This window comes from Protopterus annectens, chromosome 9.part0 (assembly GCF_019279795.1).
Source record: "Protopterus annectens isolate FY-2018-M chromosome 9.part0, PAN1.0, whole genome shotgun sequence".
Taxonomy (NCBI): domain Eukaryota; kingdom Metazoa; phylum Chordata; order Ceratodontiformes; family Protopteridae; genus Protopterus; species Protopterus annectens.
In genome coordinates this window covers 413,457,894-413,477,572 of record NC_056743.1, presented here as the reverse complement: position 1 = coordinate 413,477,572, position 19,679 = coordinate 413,457,894, and the positions used below count along the sequence as shown (strand labels likewise).

The following is a 19,679-nucleotide window of genomic DNA, read 5'->3' as shown; positions in this document are numbered from 1 at the left end:
CCTGACGTCAGTGCGACAGGGGTATATAAGATGCAGCCGACGCCATTTTCTGCAGTCTTTCTTGCCGCGCGGTGCCCAAAGCAAAAGGAGTTTGCAAGTGCCGGTCGGCCTACTCCTGAGATTTTCATTCCGAATCCAGAACCGAAGTCTTCTACAAAGCTAAGTACCCTGTTGGGGAAGCTTTTTCTTGCCTCAGACCGATGTCAGTAAAAGTTAATAACTGTATTTCTTGTGGGAAGCAAATACCTCATAAGGATTTCCATTCTTATTGTATCCCATGCCTAGGCCCAGACCACGAGGTTACTGGTTGTCTGTTTTGTGCTAGGTTTAATAAGCGCACTATTAAACGTCGGTTTGATTTTCGCCGACATTACTTTGGCAGAAAATTTAATTATACCATGCCGTCGGAACTTCCGACGACCAGTATTCATAAAAAGCGCAAAGACAAGGACAGGCATCCGAGGCCCAAAACTGACAATGAAGCGTCTTCTAAGCCAGTCACCGGTTCTCCGGTTTTCAGTGAGGCACCTTCGCAGCCCCTGACGACCACTTCTGCAGAACCACAGGCGCCCTCGACCCCTACGTGGAGATGGTTGGGCCTTCGGACGCACTAGCTTTTCAGCAGACCGAAACCGATCCTGCAGAGGGATCCGGAGTACCTGAGCTACACGCAGCTTCAGAGGGTGTCTTCAGACCTACTCATCTAAGCATTAAACCCTCTTCTAAGTCAAAGCCTCCTTTAAAAACTAAGAAACAAGTACAGCATTCTCCAGGAGAGGCCTCCATGCCTAAGAAACAAATGCTCAAAATGGCCGAAGACCTATTCACGCTGATCAGGGGTTCCCATCCCCCACCTGATAAAAGGCCTAGACAGGATGCAGATTATGATTCATCCGACCAGGGGTCCATTTCCTCAGGTTCATCCTCAGATCTGAGATATTCTTTACCCCCTAATGAGGATTCTGATGCTGAGGAATCTATTCCATCAGCCACTCCGCCTGAGGACTACTCCTTTGGGGAAACCTTGCATACCATGAGGGAGCATTTCCATTGCGAAGGCCAGGATTATTCAGAATCCTAGAAAAGGCTCAGAGACTTCCTATTATTACCTCAACACAGACCCCTGGCTATTCCGCCAGTGCTAGATATTGTGGATGATGTGTACACTGAATCCAGCTTAAATCCTGATTCCTTACCTCCAGCTCCACTTAAGACAGATATTACAGAGTCCCTGACTCATGCAAATTTCTGTATAAAAGCCCTGTTGCTGGTCCTGAAACGATTTCTCAGGGACCCAAAGGGGTTAAGGCCTCATCAGCAAAGAACCCAGTTCCCTCTGACAGAGATTCCAGAGCACTAGACAGATGGGGAAAGAAAGTGTATACATCTGCAACTTTAGCAATGAGAGCCTTAAATTGCCAGTTTCACATGCTAAAATATCAGCAATTTTTGATGTCTCAGTTGAAACAAAAAGTGCTTCCAGATAAAGATCCTCCTAATTTTAAAGAAATGCAGGATTTATTGCATGCCGCTGAACAAGTGGGAAAGCATACTTTGCAATGTGGTTTTGATTCTTTAGAGGCCTCATGCAGAGCAGCAGTTACAGGCTCTGTCCTTAGAAGACATGCATGGTTTAAAGAACATACGTTAGCAGATCATATTAAAGCTTAATTACTGGATGCACCTTTACAGCAGGATGTTTTATTTGGAACTAAGGCAGAAGAGGTATTAAAGAAAATGGAGGATAAGGCAAAATCTATGCAAACAGTGAAGGGTTTCTTACAGGTTCAGCCTCCTCGATTTAGTAGAAACTGGCCAACAAAGAATTTGTTCTTTCCAGTTAATGACAGACCTCAAAGGGGCAGATACAGACGGCCAAGAGGTAGAGGTCAACCACAAGGTCCTTACAGGCCTCGACAATGGGGTGCATTAGGCCAGAAAGAAGGGGAAGACAGGCACCAACCATATAAAAAACTGCCCCAATGACTTCCCACTCCAGCTGCCAAACAACTCACTCTTGGCAGCCCCTTTGGGAGGAAAACTGGCACTTTTTATCACAATTGGCATTTGATCACCCAAGACAAATAGGTTCTCAATATTATTTCAAAAGGTTACATGTTCCACTTTCACACTCTGCCAAGATTAAAAGGAATTCCAAATCTGCCACTAAATCAATGGGCAGAGGCCCAAAAACAAATTATGGCACTCATGAACATGGGAGCTATTCAAAAGGTACCACCACAGGAACAAGGGCAAGGATTTTACTCGAGACTCTTTCTGGTTCACAGAAAAGACAAAGCCTGGAGGCCCATTCTGGATCTTTCTTCACTAAACACTTACCTGGATGTTCCGAAATTCAAAATGTTGACATTACAGCAGCTTCTTCCCATGCTGGGCAAGCAAGCTTGGCTCATGACTTTGGACCTCAAGGAGGCATACCTGCATGTCCCTATCGGACAGAACTGCAGAAGATACCTCGGGTTCTTAGCTGGTCCAATGCACTATCAATTCTCTGCACTGCTCTTTGGATTATCTACTGCGCCCAGGGTCTTCACAAAGTGCGTGGCACCAGTAATTGCATTTTGCAGACAGAAAGGAATTCAGATTTACCCATACCTTGACGACTGCCTGATTCAAGCAGAGAGCAAGGACATTCTTCTACAGCATCTGGCATTTGTAAAAAAGTTATTAAGTTGCCTGGGGTACACAGTAAACGAAAATAAATCAAAACTAGTGCCCTCACAAGAGATAATATTCCTGGGTGCCAGCTTGAACACAACAGCCCAGATGGCTTTTCTCACACCAGACAAGCAAGGACAACGTTCAATTGATGGCAACAGAGACCCAACTCCATGCAAGAAAAATTCTGCAGGCCTTGGGCTTCATGGCATCTTGCATACTACTAATTCCATATGCCAGACTGCATATGAGGAAACTACAATGGTACCTAAAGAATGTATGGTCTCAACACTGTCAAAGTTTGGAAACAGTTATACCACTAATAGCTTGCCTTCAACAGGAGTTTCGATGGTGGGCTCAAGCTTGTCACCTCAACAAGAGACAGCCTTTCACTCAACCCACAGCCAGGCAAACACTGACAACAGATGCATCGGATTACACCTGGGGAGCACACATGGCAGGTAAATGTATTCAGGGCAAGTTGCCCGCAGAACAAAGGCATCTTCACATCAATCAAAAAGAGATGCTAGCTGTACAAAATGCCCTTATAGCTTTCAAGGACCTGTTGCATCCAGGACAACTACTACTAAACACGGACAACACCACAGTTATGTGGTACATAAACAAGCAAGGGGGCACTCACTCCTACCTCCTCTGCAGACAAGCCATGACCTTGTGGAACACAGCTATAAACTGTCAAGTTCATCTACAAGCACAATTCCTGCCAGGAGAGAAAAACACACTGGCAGACGACTTAAACAGAAATATCATGGATCCCCACGAATGGGAATTGAATCCTCAAATATTCAGAATGATGATAAAGAAATGGTGGAGCCCGGACATAGATCTGTTTGCCTCCCCAATGAATTGCCAGCTAAAGAAATTCTGCACAAGGATTTACCATCCGCAAGCATGGAAAGTGGATGCCCTCTCATTCAGCTGGACAAACCTACAAGTATATGCTTTTCCACCACTGCCTCTTCTCCCAAAGGTACTCATAAAAGCCAGGCAAGAAGAGTCAAAAATGATCCTGATAGCACCAGACTGGCCACGCCAGCACTGGTACCCAATCTTAAAGAACTTAGCACAAGGACCACCCTGGATTTTGCCTCAAATACCACATCTGCTGTCTCAGCACAACAATCACTTACTCCACAGCCAGCTAAAGACATTAAACCTAGCTGCATGGAAGATTCCCTAGCCACACAAGCAATGCCTCTCTCCAAAGCAGTTATGGATGTCATTCTGGAGGCCAGAAGGCCTAGTACCAGGAAAGCCTACTCGGATAAATGGAAGAGATTCTGTGCCTGGAACCAGGCTCACAGCCTTGATCCTCTTGTGCCAAACATTCCTCAGATACTACAATATTTGACTGGGATGCTGGACAAAGGCCTCTCCTTTTCATCCATCAAGATCCACGCCTCTGCCATCTCTGCACATTACAACATGGATCCACCAGTTTTCTCTAATCCCTTGCTAAAACAGTACCTCAGAGGGGCTAAAAACATAAGACTGCCCCGTAGAGCACCTACTCCAACTTTGGACCTCAACTTTGTTTTGGAAAAATTAACTTTACCTCCTTTTGAACCAGCTAGCACGGCAGAATTAAAATACATTTCTTGGAAAACTGCTCTGCTCCTGGCAATAACTTCTGCAAGAAGAGTTTCAGAATTACAGGCACTAATGGCAGTGGAACCTTTCCTCATTTTCCACCAGGACAGGGTGTCCATAAGAACTAACCCTAGGTTTATGCCTAAGGTGGTTTCAAGTGTGTCTCTAAACCAAACCATTCACTTGCCTACTTTTTATCCAAAACTACAGAATAAAGGGGAAAGACTACTGCATTCATTGGACATTCACAGGCAGTTATGCTTCTACTTGGACAAAACCAAAGCTTTCAGAAAATCTGAGCAGTTATTGGTAGCATATGCTGCAGCAGCACAGGGAAAAGCTATTTCAAAACAGACTATTTCCAAATGGATAGGACATTGCATAAATTTCTGCTATACGCACCATGGAAAACCTGTGCCTAACAGCATTAGATCTCACTCCACCAGGGCAACAGCCGCTTCAACTGCCTACCTCAGAGGAGTACCTACCAAGGATATTTTGGAAGCAGCAACATGGAGTTCTGTGAATACCTTCACCAAGCATTACCATCTGCCTCTATACTCTAAATCCAGAGCTGGCTTCGCCTCTGCTATGCTGCAGAGCCTTATAGCCACCCCTAATGCCTTATAGAACCAACCACCCTACCTCAGCTTTGGGATTCTACCCAAGTGTAATGACTGCAGCAGTGTCACATGATGAACATAGTACAGTTTTGTACCTACCATAAATGTAAATGTTCGAGTGTAGACACTGCTGCAGTCCAGGTTACCCTCCCTCCTTCCCCTCTTACTGGCTAGTACGTACCTAGTTCCTCTACCTTTTACTACCTATGGGGAGTACTTTCTGGTAGCTGAAAGTATGTTATTTGCATTTTTTATGTATGTTTTATTAGCAATTTGAATTGCCTACCTATTTGGGGGCACCTGACATCTGGGGCAAGAAAAACTGAAGAAAATGTTGTCAGCTGCATCTTATATACCCCTGTTGCAGTGACGTCAGGGAGGAGGCGACAGCAACTGACGCCGGACCAAGACTTTGGAACTCAGGCCGGCTGGGGACCGCCTGACGGCAGGATAACCCAAGTGTAATGACTGCAGCAGTGTCTACATTCGAACATCTACATTTATGGTAGGTACAAAACTGTACTTTTTAGAGAAATTTGTTTTTAAGTAAAGGTGTGGCAGTTTTTGAGTGATGGTGATCGTGTGGGCTAGGGGAGTTATTATGTAAGTGAGTTGGGAATGAATCTGCAAATTCTTTAGCAAAATTCAAGGGTCTTAATATGGGGTGTATCTCTTGAGATTTAGTTTTGCTAGTTAGATTACTTCCTTCCAGAAAAGTTTGGGGTTGGAAAAAGTGGACATTTTCCAGTTGACAAAAGTAAATGCTAGTAGCCTAAAGAAGAAACTGCACTCCCTACAAGCCTTTCTTATCCTGGAAGATGTTGACATCTTTGTAGTAACTGAGACATGGTTTAAAATAGTGGAGAGCATGCTGGCTGTGCATGAGTAGACCAGCTACTGTGCAGGAGGGGAAAAGTGGAGGTGTCTCAATATACATCCAGAAGAGAAGACACATCAAGGCTGATAAAACAGCATGATGTACTAAAGCGTCTCCATGGCCAAATAACCATCAGAAAGGTCCTGTACTGTATATTAGCTAGCTATCTATAGAACTCCCTCTATGACACAAAAAGCCACAATGCCTATTTATAGGGACAATAATCACTCAGTATTAAACCCAATACCATTTTTCTAGGCAATCTAAACTAGCCAGCTAATGACTGTAAAACCTATGCCATCACTAACGCACAAGCACATAAGATTCCGGATTTTTACTAATTGTTCCAGGGCATTTGTATTGACAGAGATCAATACTAGGATCCCTAATATTTTCTATATTTATTAATGACCTCCATAAGGCTATTCCAACAGCCACCTGCATACCATATGCAGACGACTCTACTTTGATTTGCTCTGCCAGCTCCCCCTTAAGTCTGCAGACTTTCTCAAAATGTCTTTAACACAGTTGAAAATTGGCTGTGCAATAGACGTCTCCTGCTAAACCCCAACAAAACAAACCTCCTGTCTCTCCCACTCGTAAAGCCCCCAACCCTACATTGACTATAAAGTCTAGCAATGGCACTGTCATAGTCCCAGAACCCTGTACCAAACTCTTAGGGATAATTGTTGACAATAACCTCAAGTTTGATACGCATATAAATCAAATCATTAAAAAATTTAACAAAAAACTTGGCTCTCTATTCAAAATCAAATATTTTCTCACTCCAACAGCTAGGACGGTTATTGCCTGTACACATCTACTTTCCACCCTCCAACCTGAGTAAGTCAGAACTAAATAAACTCTCTACCTGCTTTAATCATATCGCTAGATTTGCCACCAGATCCATATATCGAACACACCACTGTCTGAACTTAGACTCTAGAATGGCTTGAACTACCTAACCAAATTCAGTTCAATCAGTTAATAGTACCCCATAAGATTTTATATCAATCTGAAAACACTGCTGTATTGACAAACATCATCACTCCTTACAACAACCTCAAAGCACTTCGCTCATCCAGCAAAATCTTAGTCAGTACCAACAACTCAGCAGGAGATTCACTCTATGCTAACTCTGTTGGCAAAGTCTGGAACTCACTTTCTGCTGAAATCACTTTCATGTCTATTCTAGCCCAATTCAAGAAATGCCAAAAACAGTATTTAAAAATGAGATGGCTTTGCCACTGTGCTAATCCTGACTAACGCCTTCAGTATAATCAAGTCATAAATAGGTCTTTTACCATCACTATATTGTTTTTCTAGTTTGAAAAATAGAAACTCTACTTTTGTGTAATGCTGAAGAAATTATTCTGTGTATCTGGAACTATGATTTTCACTATGTATATGGTCTCTAATATGTTTGTTTTTAATAACTGTTTGTAACAATTGTTAAAGATATGAGTGGAGCTTTTCTCCCTGGGACTCCGGTGAAAATGGACATATATCCAGTCGGACTGTCCCGGTCAACAAATGTAAAATAAATAAATAAGTCGATGAATCTCGGCTTGTGCATTAGTGGTGGCGGGGGCTCTACATTCTATAATTAGATAGTTTAGATCACCTAGGAAAATGGTATTGGATACTGAGTGATGAAGACGCAAGAGGCAGGTGCAAGATGTTCCCATATTAGTAAGGACAAGATCCAGGACATTTGTATTGACAAAGTCCAGGACTGTCTGTGCTTGTGCACTAACAGTGGTGTAGGTTTCCCAGTCTATAGTTTGGCAGTGTAAGACACCAAGAAAATGGTATTGGGTTTAATACTGAGTGAAAAACCTACCCAAAGGGCAGGTGCAAGATGTTCCCATATTAGTAAGGACAAGATCCAGGACATTTGTATTGACAAAGTCCAGGACTGTCTGTGCTTGTGCACTAACAGTGGTGTAGGTTTCCCAGTCTATAGTTTGGCAGTGTAAGACACCAAGAAAATGGTATTGGGTTTAATACTGAGTGAAAAACCTACCCAAAGGGCAGGTGCAAGATGTTCCCATATTAGTAAGGACAAGATCCAAAATGTTATTCCTCCATGGAACAATTGGTCAGAGTACCCACTACAGGAATAACATCTTGGATCTTGTCCTTGCTAATATTGGGAACATCTTACTCCTGCCCCTTGTTTATCTTTGTCACTCAGTATTAAACCCAGTACCATTTTTTGGTGATTTATACTGCCCAGCTATAGAATGGGAAACCTACACCACTGTTAGTGCACAAGCACTGAGAGTCCTGGACTTTGCTAATGCAAATGTCCTGGAACAATTGGTCAGAGTACCCACTACAGGAATAACATCTTGGATCTTGTCCTTGCTAATATTGGGAACATCTTACTCCTGCCCTTGTTTATCTTTGTCACTCAGTATTAAACCCAGTACCATTTTTTGGTGATTTATACTGCCCAGCTATAGAATGGGAAACCTACACCACTGTTAGTGCACAAGCACTGAGAGTCCTGGACTTTGCTAATGCAAATGTCCTGGAACAATTGGTCAGAGTACCCACTACAGGAATAACATCTTGGATCTTGTCCTTGCTAATATTGGGAACATCTTACTCCTGCCCTTGTTTATCTTTGTCACTCAGTATTAAACCCAGTACCATTTTTGGTGATTTATACTGCCCAGCTATAGAATGGAAACCTACACCACTGTTAGTGCACAAGCACTGAGAGTCCTGGACTTTGCTAATGCAAATGTCCTGGAACAATTGGTCAGAGTACCCACTACAGGAATAACATCTTGGATCTTGTCCTTGCTAATATTGGGAACATCTTACTCCTGCCCCTTGTTTATCTTTGTCACTCAGTATTAAACCCAGTACCATTTTTGGTGATTTATACTGCCCAGCTATAGAATGGGAAACCTACACCACTGTTAGTGCACAAGCACTGAGAGTCCTGGACTTTGCTAATGCAAATGTCCTGGAACAATGGTCAGAGTACCCACTACAGGAATAACATCTTGGATCTTGTCCTTGCTAATATTGGGAACATCTTACTCCTGCCCTTGTTTATCTTTGTCACTCAGTATTAAACCCAGTACCATTTTTGGTGATTTATACTGCCCAGCTATAGAATGAAACCTACACCACTGTTAGTGCACAAGCACTGAGAGTCCTGGACTTTGCTAATGCAAATGTCCTGGAACAATTGGTCAGAGTACCCACTACAGGAATAACATCTTGGATCTTGTCCTTGCTAATATTGGGAACATCTTACTCCTGCCCTTGTTTATCTTTGTCACTCAGTATTAAACCCAGTACCATTTTTTGGTGGTTTATACTGCCCAGCTATAGAATGCGAAACCTACACCACTGTTAGTGCACAAGCACTGAGAGTCCTGGACTTTGCTAATGCAAATGTCCTGGAACAATTGGTCAGAGTACCCACTACAGGAATAACATATTGGATCTTGTCCTTACTAATATTGGGAACATCTTACTCCTGCCCTTGTTTATCTTTGTCACTCAGTATTAAACCCAGTACCATTTTTGGTGATTTATACTGCCCAGCTATAGAATGGGAAACCTACACCACTGTTAGTGCACAAGCACTGAGAGTCCTGGACTTTGCTAATGCAAATGTCCTGGAACAATTGGTCAGAGTACCCACTACAGGAATAACATCTTGGATCTTGTCCTTGCTAATATTGGGAACATCTTACTCCTGCCCTTGTTTATCTTTGTCACTCAGTATTAAACCCAGTACCATTTTTTGGTGATTTATACTGCCCAGCTATAGAATGGGAAACCTACACCACTGTTAGTGCACAAGCACTGAGAGTCCTGGACTTTGCTAATGCAAATGTCCTGGAACAATTGGTCAGAGTACCCACTACAGGAATAACATCTTGGATCTTGTCCTTGCTAATATTGGGAACATCTTACTCCTGCCCCTTGTTTATCTTTGTCACTCAGTATTAAACCCAGTACCATTTTTTGGTGATTTATACTGCCCAGCTATAGAATGGGAAACCTACACCACTGTTAGTGCACAAGCACTGAGAGTCCTGGACTTTGCTAATGCACATGTCCTGGAACAATTGGTCAGAGTACCCACTACAGGAATAACATCTTGGATCTTGTCCTTGCTAATATTGGGAACATCTTACTCCTGCCCTTGTTTATCTTTGTCACTCAGTATTAAACCCAGTACCATTTTTGGTGATTTATACTGCCCAGCTATAGAATGGGAAACCTACACCACTGTTAGTGCACAAGCACTGAGAGTCCTGGACTTTGCTAATGCAAATGTCCTGGAACAATTGGTCAGAGTACCCACTACAGGAATAACATCTTGGATCTTGTCCTTGCTAATATTGGGAACATCTTACTCCTGCCCCTTGTTTATCTTTGTCACTCAGTATTAAACCCAGTACCATTTTTTGGTGATTTATACTGCCCAGCTATAGAATGGGAAACCTACACCACTGTTAGTGCACAAGCACTGAGAGTCCTGGACTTTGCTAATGCAAATGTCCTGGAACAATTGGTCAGAGTACCCACTACAGGAATAACATCTTGGATCTTGTCCTTGCTAATATTGGGAACATCTTACTCCTGCCCTTGTTTATCTTTGTCACTCAGTATTAAACCCAGTACCATTTTTGGTGATTTATACTGCCCAGCTATAGAATGGGAAACCTACACCACTGTTAGTGCACAAGCACTGAGAGTCCTGGACTTTGCTAATGCACATGTCCTGGAACAATTGGTCAGAGTACCCACTACAGGAATAACATCTTGGATCTTGTCCTTGCTAATATTGGGAACATCTTACTCCTGCCCCTTGTTTATCTTTGTCACTCAGTATTAAACCCAGTACCATTTTTTGGTGATTTATACTGCCCAGCTATAGAATGGGAAACCTACACCACTGTTAGTGCACAAGCACTGAGAGTCCTGGACTTTGCTAATGCAAATGTCCTGGAACAATTGGTCAGAGTACCCACTACAGGAATAACATATTGGATCTTGTCCTTACTAATATTGGGAACATCTTACTCCTGCCCCTTGTTTATCTTTGTCACTCAGTATTAAACCCAGTACCATTTTTTGGTGATTTATACTGCCCAGCTATAGAATGGGAAACCTACACCACTGTTAGTGCACAAGCACTGAGAGTCCTGGACTTTGCTAATGCAAATGTCCTGGAACAATTGGTCAGAGTACCCACTACAGGAATAACATCTTGGATCTTGTCCTTGCTAATATTGGGAACATCTTACTCCTGCCCCTTGTTTATCTTTGTCACTCAGTATTAAACCCAGTACCATTTTTTGGTGATTTATACTGCCCAGCTATAGAATGGGAAACCTACACCACTGTTAGTGCACAAGCACTGAGAGTCCTGGACTTTGCTAATGCAAATGTCCTGGAACAATTGGTCAGAGTACCCACTACAGGAATAACATATTGGATCTTGTCATTACTAATATGGGGGCATCTTGCACCACCCCTTGTGTATTTTCATCACTTGTTAGGTCTGATCACAAACAATTTCCGTTGAAGTAAAACTGAAACCAGACATCCCTTCCACCCAAGGTACCTTTAGAAATGTCTTTTAAGACAAACTTCCTACTCCTATGTGATACATTGGCAAGTTTCAAATGCCTGCCAAACCCAGTTAGCTGCACTGTATACACAGAAACGTACACCACCGTACTACACCAGCATGTAAACATCAGCATAGATGCAGCTGAACCCTGTTGGAATATGTTCAAGGCAAACCCTAGAAACAAACCTACATGGTAGAACAGTAATGTCAGCTGGCTCTGTAATAAAAGGAAAATAATTTTGACACGAGTAAGAAGAGTAATTCCCTGAATGTCAGAGCCCTTGTCACTGAAAGAAACAATTCAAGAGCTTAATAAAATCCACCAAAGACAAGTTTGAGGCTAAAATAGCTACCCAAGCCAAAGACAGAGCATTTTTAGTTTTTTTTCTTAGTCTCAAAAGCACAATGTAGCAATGTGCTGAGCTGATTATGAACAACCTACACTGAGGTTAAAGATATAGCGAATCTACTTGGTGATAAATTTAGCTCTAACGTTACCCCTCTCTCCCATTCATCTGTCCCTCAACGTATACCTGAAACTGGCTCGCCTCCAAATCCTAAAAGGGCTATCACAGTTTAAAAATAACTGCATCAATGGGTCCTGACAATATCTGTGGATGCATCTTAAATAGCAAGAAACACAATTTGACCCCCCCCCCCCTTAATAACACTGTTCAGTCTCCACCTCCATGCAGTTTTTGTACAGAGCAAATGGAGAAAAGCTACTATCATTCCCCTGCATAAGGGAAGACCTTCCAAAGACCCAGGCAATTACAGACCCATACGTCTGACCAGCTTCATATGCAAAGACGTGGGAAGATTTATCACGGAACTAATCGTGGAACTAATCAGTCATGACACAGGGAGCTTCCAAACACGGGATCTGTCTCATTTGGATTTACCAAAGACAGGTCATGGATACTTAACCTCTTAGATTTTTTTTTTTAAATGTCACCAAAGCAGTCAATGAAGGCAAAATGGTACACACTGCATAACTCAACCTGGCCAATGTTTTTGACACAGTTCTCCACTCGGGCATAATAGAAAAATAAACAAACTGGGAATAAACCCCTGTGTGACCCAATGCATTGCAAATTGGCCCAAAGATAGGATGCAGAAAATCAGCATAGGGGAACTACCTCTGTGAAGAGACCAGTCACCAGTGGAGTCCATTAGGATTCCGTGCTGGGACCTCGCCAATTTGGCATATACTTTTCTGAAGTAAAAGCCAATACCAAAGGACTCTGGCTGACTAAATTTGCAGATGACTGCATGCTAGGAGCAGTCCTTGAAACCCTAAATAACTTAGCCATCCTCTAGGAAGGTTTGCCCCAAATAAGTAACTGGTGCCAAAATCATGTACTGATACTAAATGCCAAAAAATGCATTATTGTATCCTTTGGGAAGGTCATCTACCCCAGGGAACTACCACATTGACAATACTTCCCTAAGCATTGACCCAGTTGTTCAGGATTTGGGAACTTATGTGGACATTGATCTTTTGAGCAGCATGTGTCCATTGTTGCAAGAAAGCCCTTCTATATTGCATAGCTTATAAATAAAGGGATTGTTTCTATATTTAGGAGTGTCACTATCCCCCTTTATTCAGCCCATATTAGGCCAGTCATTGAATATAATGCCACCTTTGGCATGCATCTATGCAGACACATGCAACAACTGGAATGCCCACAAAGATACCTCGCTAAAAGGATAAAAGGACTAAACAAGATGTCTTAAATGGACTTTGACACAGCCCTGTTACTGTACTCTGTATCTTACAGACTGCTAAGAGGTGACATACAAGGCATCCTGTCGGACCCAACTCTGATTGATTTACTGCACATCAGCAAGTGAAATAGCATCAGCAATATTCAGTGTAAGGATCTAAACCTCTTCTGCAACATCAACAGAATGGTTTGGAGGGACAGGTTTATCTCACAGAAGATACCGCTACTCGGGAGCAGACTCCCCATCAACATAAAGCAAAGTTCATCGCTGTCCATATTCAAGTGCAACTTAGAAAATGTAATCCAGGACTGTACCCTGTACTATTAATGGACATGTGCAGCTCCTAAATGCTTTATCCCGTGCATGGGTCCTCTCAAATTATCTGTGGTATGATCCTAGTTATTCTCATTAGGGGTAATATGTAATTATCAACCATGGGACTGGTAAGATCAATTCCTAACCAAATAGGATCGGTTAATACAAGCAGAAAAGGGGAACTTGGCTAGGCTTAAAATGACCCACAATGACAGCCTAGTACTTTACCTATGAACCTATAAATGGTTTTAGATCATTTGATTTTTTTTTTCTGAACTTGTTTTCATATAGTGATGCCGATATTGTGGTCCTGGGATAATTGGATCGATTTCCAATTTGTGCAGGTATTACGTCTTTATTGTAGGTGATATTGTAACTCAAGTGTTTGCCATGATACGTGTGATGATTTCCAAAGTCTTAAGTTTGTAGGGATGGCAGTAATTTGGGATACCAAACAGGGCTGTTAAAAAAAGATGCTTCTTTAACATTAGTAGCAGTGTAGAGCATAGGCCAATTTTATGTTTTTTAATGCTATTTCCTGCATTTTCCAAGTTGTGTGAGGCATTTGTATAGTTAGAGAATGGTGAGAGGTTGTTTTTTATAAATATGTAATGAATATGACGTAGTGATCAGTTATGTCTGAAGGGTGGACTGTAGGGGAACTTATTTGTGGTGCTTGGATAGTTGTAAGTTTGTGTAGTAGACATGGTGTTATGGGTAGTTGTGTTAGACCTAGTAGGTTTTTAACTCGTTTGTTGAGGCCATGGTCAGGGAGAAAGCTATGCAGGTCATATCTGTTCTGACTTCAGTGACTTCACTTACTGACTTCATTATGTTGTAATGAATTAGACATGTTATGAGTGCTGGCTAAAGACATGCATGTCAGAAAAGTGAGCCGTTTTTGTTTTTGTATCATGCAATCCTTTTCAAGAGCTGAAACACCTGAGAAATGAGTGGTTTAATATGAACCACTTAAATATGTGCGTCATTCTTCGCATTGCATGCTATGTTAGATGATGTTCCTTATCAGCTGATTCCTATTGGGGAAATTTTGTATTGAAACTGTTACTTCATGAAGATTTCTGATTTTATGGCTTTTAAATATAAGAGTCATTGCTCCTACAATAGATAATGTGTGTGGTAACCCTCTGTGTGTGTCATTGGCTGATTCTGACTAACAATGAGTGACAGGTATGACTACCGAAGCTGTGGAGATATCCATACCTTGTATTTCCTAATATTACATTATGCTGGATGCATCTGTGGAACTATTGTTATTTAACTGTACTTGTTCATCATATAACTAAATTCCATTTATAGTTCTACAGTTAGTTATTTTTGTCATCCTTCTTTGTTAAAAGTCCTTGCATTGCAGTTCACAGTTTACTTGATCAAAATGAGAAATAAAGATATGCACATTTGTTTTTACTACAGTTAAAGTATTACAAATTCCAAGTGAAGGAATTAGCAGCTTGGCTTGTGTGCCTCGGGGTTAGCTGGTATGAAAGGGTGTATTACAGCTAATGACAAAGAATTTCTTTGACTCAAGCAATGCAAGTGGATTCCATGCAGGATTAAAGGGCAATTATGTGTGTATGTCTTTCACTTGTATCATCAAGTTTCATTTTTGAATGTTAACAAAAGAGATGTTTGATTCTAACCAGGGTGCAAGTTATAAGCATTGTGGCCCATAGTAACCCCATGACTCACCTTTACCTCTCAACTGGAATGTCATTACAGAGCACACTATAATCCAAGCCCCAGTGAAGGCAGCAGCCAGTCTGCAGTAAAAGAAGTAGTGGAGGCTTTCTTGGCTTGGTACGATTACTGCAATACACTGGTTGTGGAGGCACATGCGGTAAGAAGCTAAAGAATTTGTCGTAAAGCTACACCATTTGGTATTATGTCGTGCATGATTTTCTGTCTGTCCTTGCATTGCTGCTGTTGTATGTGTATGTCTGGGCCCTTTTCATATCCTTTCATGTGTAGGTGGTACCATTAGGCTGATGTTCATTTTGTATCATTTGTGTAAAGCATACATATGCCTAGCCTTTATTTCACTGTGTATATATAAAGTCAGGGCTGGCCTTAGCAATTGTGGGGCCCATTAATGGGACCCCTCAGCTGACACCCCTCTACCAATCACTCCAACCTTCCCTCCATGTTGGCTTCCTTTGCTTCATATCAGGTGTTATAAATGTATGCTGTTACTGATTACTGCACATTAAAAGAAAAAACAAAAGTTTCTTTATTCATCAGGTTATACTTTGCTATTAATCATGCTAAAACAGAAGTAAACGACTGAACTCCTGGTTTACTCCCAGAACTAATATCTCCTGTAGTTCCTCTCTGAAGGTCTGCTTAACTCATTTAGACAAACTGCAAGGCCCTGTTTGATAGGCCACTGAGGCCATGTGTCTACATGGTGCTTCAGATTTTTAGACCTGTGCACCTTGGCCTACCAGTATACATGCTCCCAAACTCCTTTAGTAGGGGATTGTTACACATTTCTCCCTTGTGTCCCCTGTCGACATATTTTTTCATTCTTTTCTGCCATCCACTTACTTGACACCTTCATCAACAGTACATATTGTGCTTGCAGCTGGGATTATGTTAATACGTTTTGTTTTCATTTATATAAATGTATGATTGTCTGAGTTACAAATGATAATTTGATAAAGATGTTTCTCATTTAAAAAAAAACAATAGTATGTACTGTAAATATGTTCTGTTTAAAATTTCTCAATACTATTACACTATATAAGGTTTTGACAGTGTACAGGTACTCTTACTGATTTACTGACTGAATTTTTGTATCACATCTACTTAAGATTTATGCTATACCACCCTAGATTAATACCTCTCTACATGCTCGATCTTACATTGTCAATGTTGCACTGATGTTTATTAAAGTTTATTGCATATTTGAGTGGTTTTCTGCTATGTTGTGTCTGAAGATGGTATAAGCTGATTAGTGTTCTTTTTTGTTTAACAAGCTTTAAAATGAAAAAATAAAAATGTTTTTAAGTTAAATATTTTACGTGCTCCAGCATCTTTGGCAGGAGGTGCTGTTGTCAGCACCAAACATACCATTCTCTTAAGAAACGGGTTCATTTGCAAACAAAAAGCCTGGTAAAAATCTTCTGTCTCATCACAGTCCCTAGACCTCACATGCCCAGTGTTCTAGGATGCCAGGAAGTACTGGACAAATGGTTGTGGGAAGACTTGGGGGTGGGGCAAAAAGAACATGAAAAAATTTGAACTTCATTATCCATTTTCATCTTATATTACCTCTTTCTTCCTTCATGGGCTTCTTCTAGTCATCTTGTCTGTTTGCTCTGAATAGCTGAAGTTCCATACCTGGCTAATTCTCATACCTTGTTACAGTCAATGTAATTCCACAAAAACGCGTAAAACTGTTGAACTTCCACAGAGCACCCAACGGTAATGATAGTAATGATCTCCAGACTCTCCTTACGAATGGCAGTGCCGAAGCAGTACCACATTCAAAGTATTGCTGAATGTTTGTTTAATTATTTGTTAAACTGGATAAGTGGATTAATACATGCAGATCTTTTCCAGTAATATTACAGATCACAAGGACAAATGAAAAGATTGCATGCAGTAATAATTTAGAGAAGTAACTACGCATCATATTTGGTAGGTGGGAGGAAATCAAAAAGATTTAAGGAAATCCACATGGATGTTCTTCATCTCACATTGCTGCAGTCCTTACATATGGGTAGTCCGCTGTCCTCGGTCGGCCCGAATACCAAAGTATTAGGCTGACGTCGGTCAAGGCGCTTAAAACTGACAGCAGGACGTCAGGGTACAAAAGCGCATGACCGACGTCATTTCCTCAGTCTTTTTTGCCGCATGGTCCGATGCAGAAGCAGCGTTGCAAGTGCCGTTCGGCGTTCTGAAATTTTTCGAATTCGGAGTTTCAGACCGAATCCAAGTTGGCTAAGTACCCGTTGGGAATATTTTGGTTTTCTTGCCTCAGTGTTTTACGGATGTCAGAAAAAGTGAATAACTGTATTTCTTGTGGGAAACAGATGCCGCATAAGGATTATCATTCTTTGTGTATTCCTTGTTTGGGGTCTGAGCACGACGTTGTTGGGTGTCGCTTTTGTGCTAGGTTCAATAAACGCACTATTGCGAAGGTTAGATTGTGCTAGGCTGGTCTTGGGGCACTGGTGCAATTATAATATGCCGACGGATTCTCGCCGGCCCGCTTCTGCGAAGAAGCGCAAAGACAAAGCAGTTAAACCCAGGCAAGATGAGTCGTCCGTTCCGGACGCCGGTTCTTTAGAGGCTTCAGTGGAACCGGTGGTTCCGATGGAGACTTCTCTGGAGTCTCAGGGGGAGACTTTGATTTTGCAGGAGGTGGTCTCTCAGGAGGCAGGTCAGGCTGAAGGGGCTTCTCAAGTTACTGTACTCCCCTCCCTTCCTAGGGTGGTTAGGCCTTCTCCTTCTGTTTCCAAGGCTTCTCCCAGAGGCAGGCCAGTTTTAGCTTCTGTTGGTGTCACTCCTAGTTCAGCAGGGTCTGTGCCTAAGAAGCACATGCTTAAAATGGCAGAAGATTTGATTACTCTGATTAGAGGTTCTTTGCCCCCTCCTGATAAGAGGCCTAGGGTGGAGCCAGAGTTGGGAAGTTTTGAGCAGGCTTCGGATGTTTCAGAGTCTTCAGCTGAAGACTTGCAGGAGTACTCTCCTTATTCTGATTCTGATGCAGATGATTCCACTCCTTCTGCTTCTCCTCCAGAGGATTTTTCTTTTCAGAGACACTTCATTCTATGAGGGAACATTTTAAGTGGGAAGGTCAGGACTTCTCTGATTCTCGGAAAAGGCTTAGGGAATTTTTGCTGTTACCCCAGCATAGGCCCTTGGCTATACCCCCTGTTCTGGATGTTGTGGAAGATGTGTTTGCAGAGGCTTCACTTAATCCTGATTCTCTGCCTCCTGCTCCTGTTAAACCGGATAGGTATTACAGGGTGCCTGAGGCTCATAAATATCTTTATAAGAGTCCTAGGGCGACCCAGAAACTATTAGTCAGGGACCTAAGTGTGACAAGGCCTCTGTTGTAAAAAATCCAGTTCCTCTAGATAAAGAAGCCAGAGCTTTGGATAGATGGGGAAAAAAGGTCTATACATCTTCTACCTTAGCTATGAGGGCTTTGAATTGCCAGTTTCATATGTTGAAATATCAAAACTTTCTTCTTTCTCAATTGAAGTCTAAGGTGGATGCTCTGGCGGAAGGCATTGAGTGTAAAGAATTACAAGATTTGGTGCATGTCTCTGAACAGGTGGGTAAGCATTCATTACAGTGTGGTTTTGATGCTGTGCAGGCCTCGTCTAGGGTGGCTGCCACTGGCTCAGTTCTTCGCAGGCACGCTTGGCTGAAGGATCAGAATTTATCCGACCATGTTAAGACAAGGATTTTGGATGCTCCTTTGCAGTCTGATGTGTTGTTTGGTTCACCTGTGGAGTCAGTCTTGAAGAAAATGGAAGACAAGGCTAAGTCTATGCAGGCTGTTAAAGATTTTTTGCAAGTTCAGCCTCCGAAGTTTAGTAGGAATTGTCCTGCTAAGGGGTGGACGTATCCTTCTTATGATTCTCAGTCTAGGGGTAGATCTAGACGTGGTAGGGGCAGAGCTCAGAGTTCTTTCAGGCCTAGAACAGGAGTTCACCTGCACAATCTTCGGTGAGGGCAGGGGCCAGTCCTTTCGTAAACAGGCCCAATGACCCACTTTTTCAGCTGCCAGATCCTTCTTGCCTGGCAGCACCTTTGGGAGGAAGGTTAGCACTCTTCAAGGAAAATTGGATGTTGATTACCCAGGACAAATGGGTATTGGATATCATACACCAGGGTTACAAGTTTTATTTCCATACCTTGCCTCCTTTCAAAGGCATGCCGGACGTTCCTCCTCAGCAAAGACTAGAGGCTCACAAACAAATTTCTCTACTACTTCAAATAGGGGCCATACAACTGGTCCCTCTGCCAGAAGTGGGCCTAGGATTTTATTCTCGCCTGTTTCTAGTACCAAAGAAAGGAAACACGTGGAGACCAATTTTGGATTTATCTATCCTCAACACATATCTGGACATTCCCAAGTTCAAAATGTTGACGTTACAACAGCTTTTACCTCTGCTGGGCAAAGATCACTGGATGGTGACTCTGGATCTCAAGGAGGCTTACCTTCATGTTCCTATCAGGCCCAGTTGCAGGAAGT

At 42.1% G+C, this 19,679-nt stretch overlaps 1 protein-coding gene across 3 annotated transcripts in view; it reads left to right on the top strand.

Annotated features, from left to right (window-relative positions):
* FHIP2B (FHF complex subunit HOOK interacting protein 2B) overlaps window positions 1-19,679 on the top strand; it is a 1,026,346-nt gene that overhangs the window by 340,532 nt on the left and 666,135 nt on the right. For all 3 annotated transcript variants that reach the window (XM_044082952.1, XM_044082953.1, XM_044082954.1), the window contains one exon: window positions 15,188-15,305. In XM_044082952.1, the coding sequence (XP_043938887.1) occupies window positions 15,188-15,305 (118 nt within the window). The remainder of the gene's footprint in view (window positions 1-15,187; window positions 15,306-19,679) is intronic.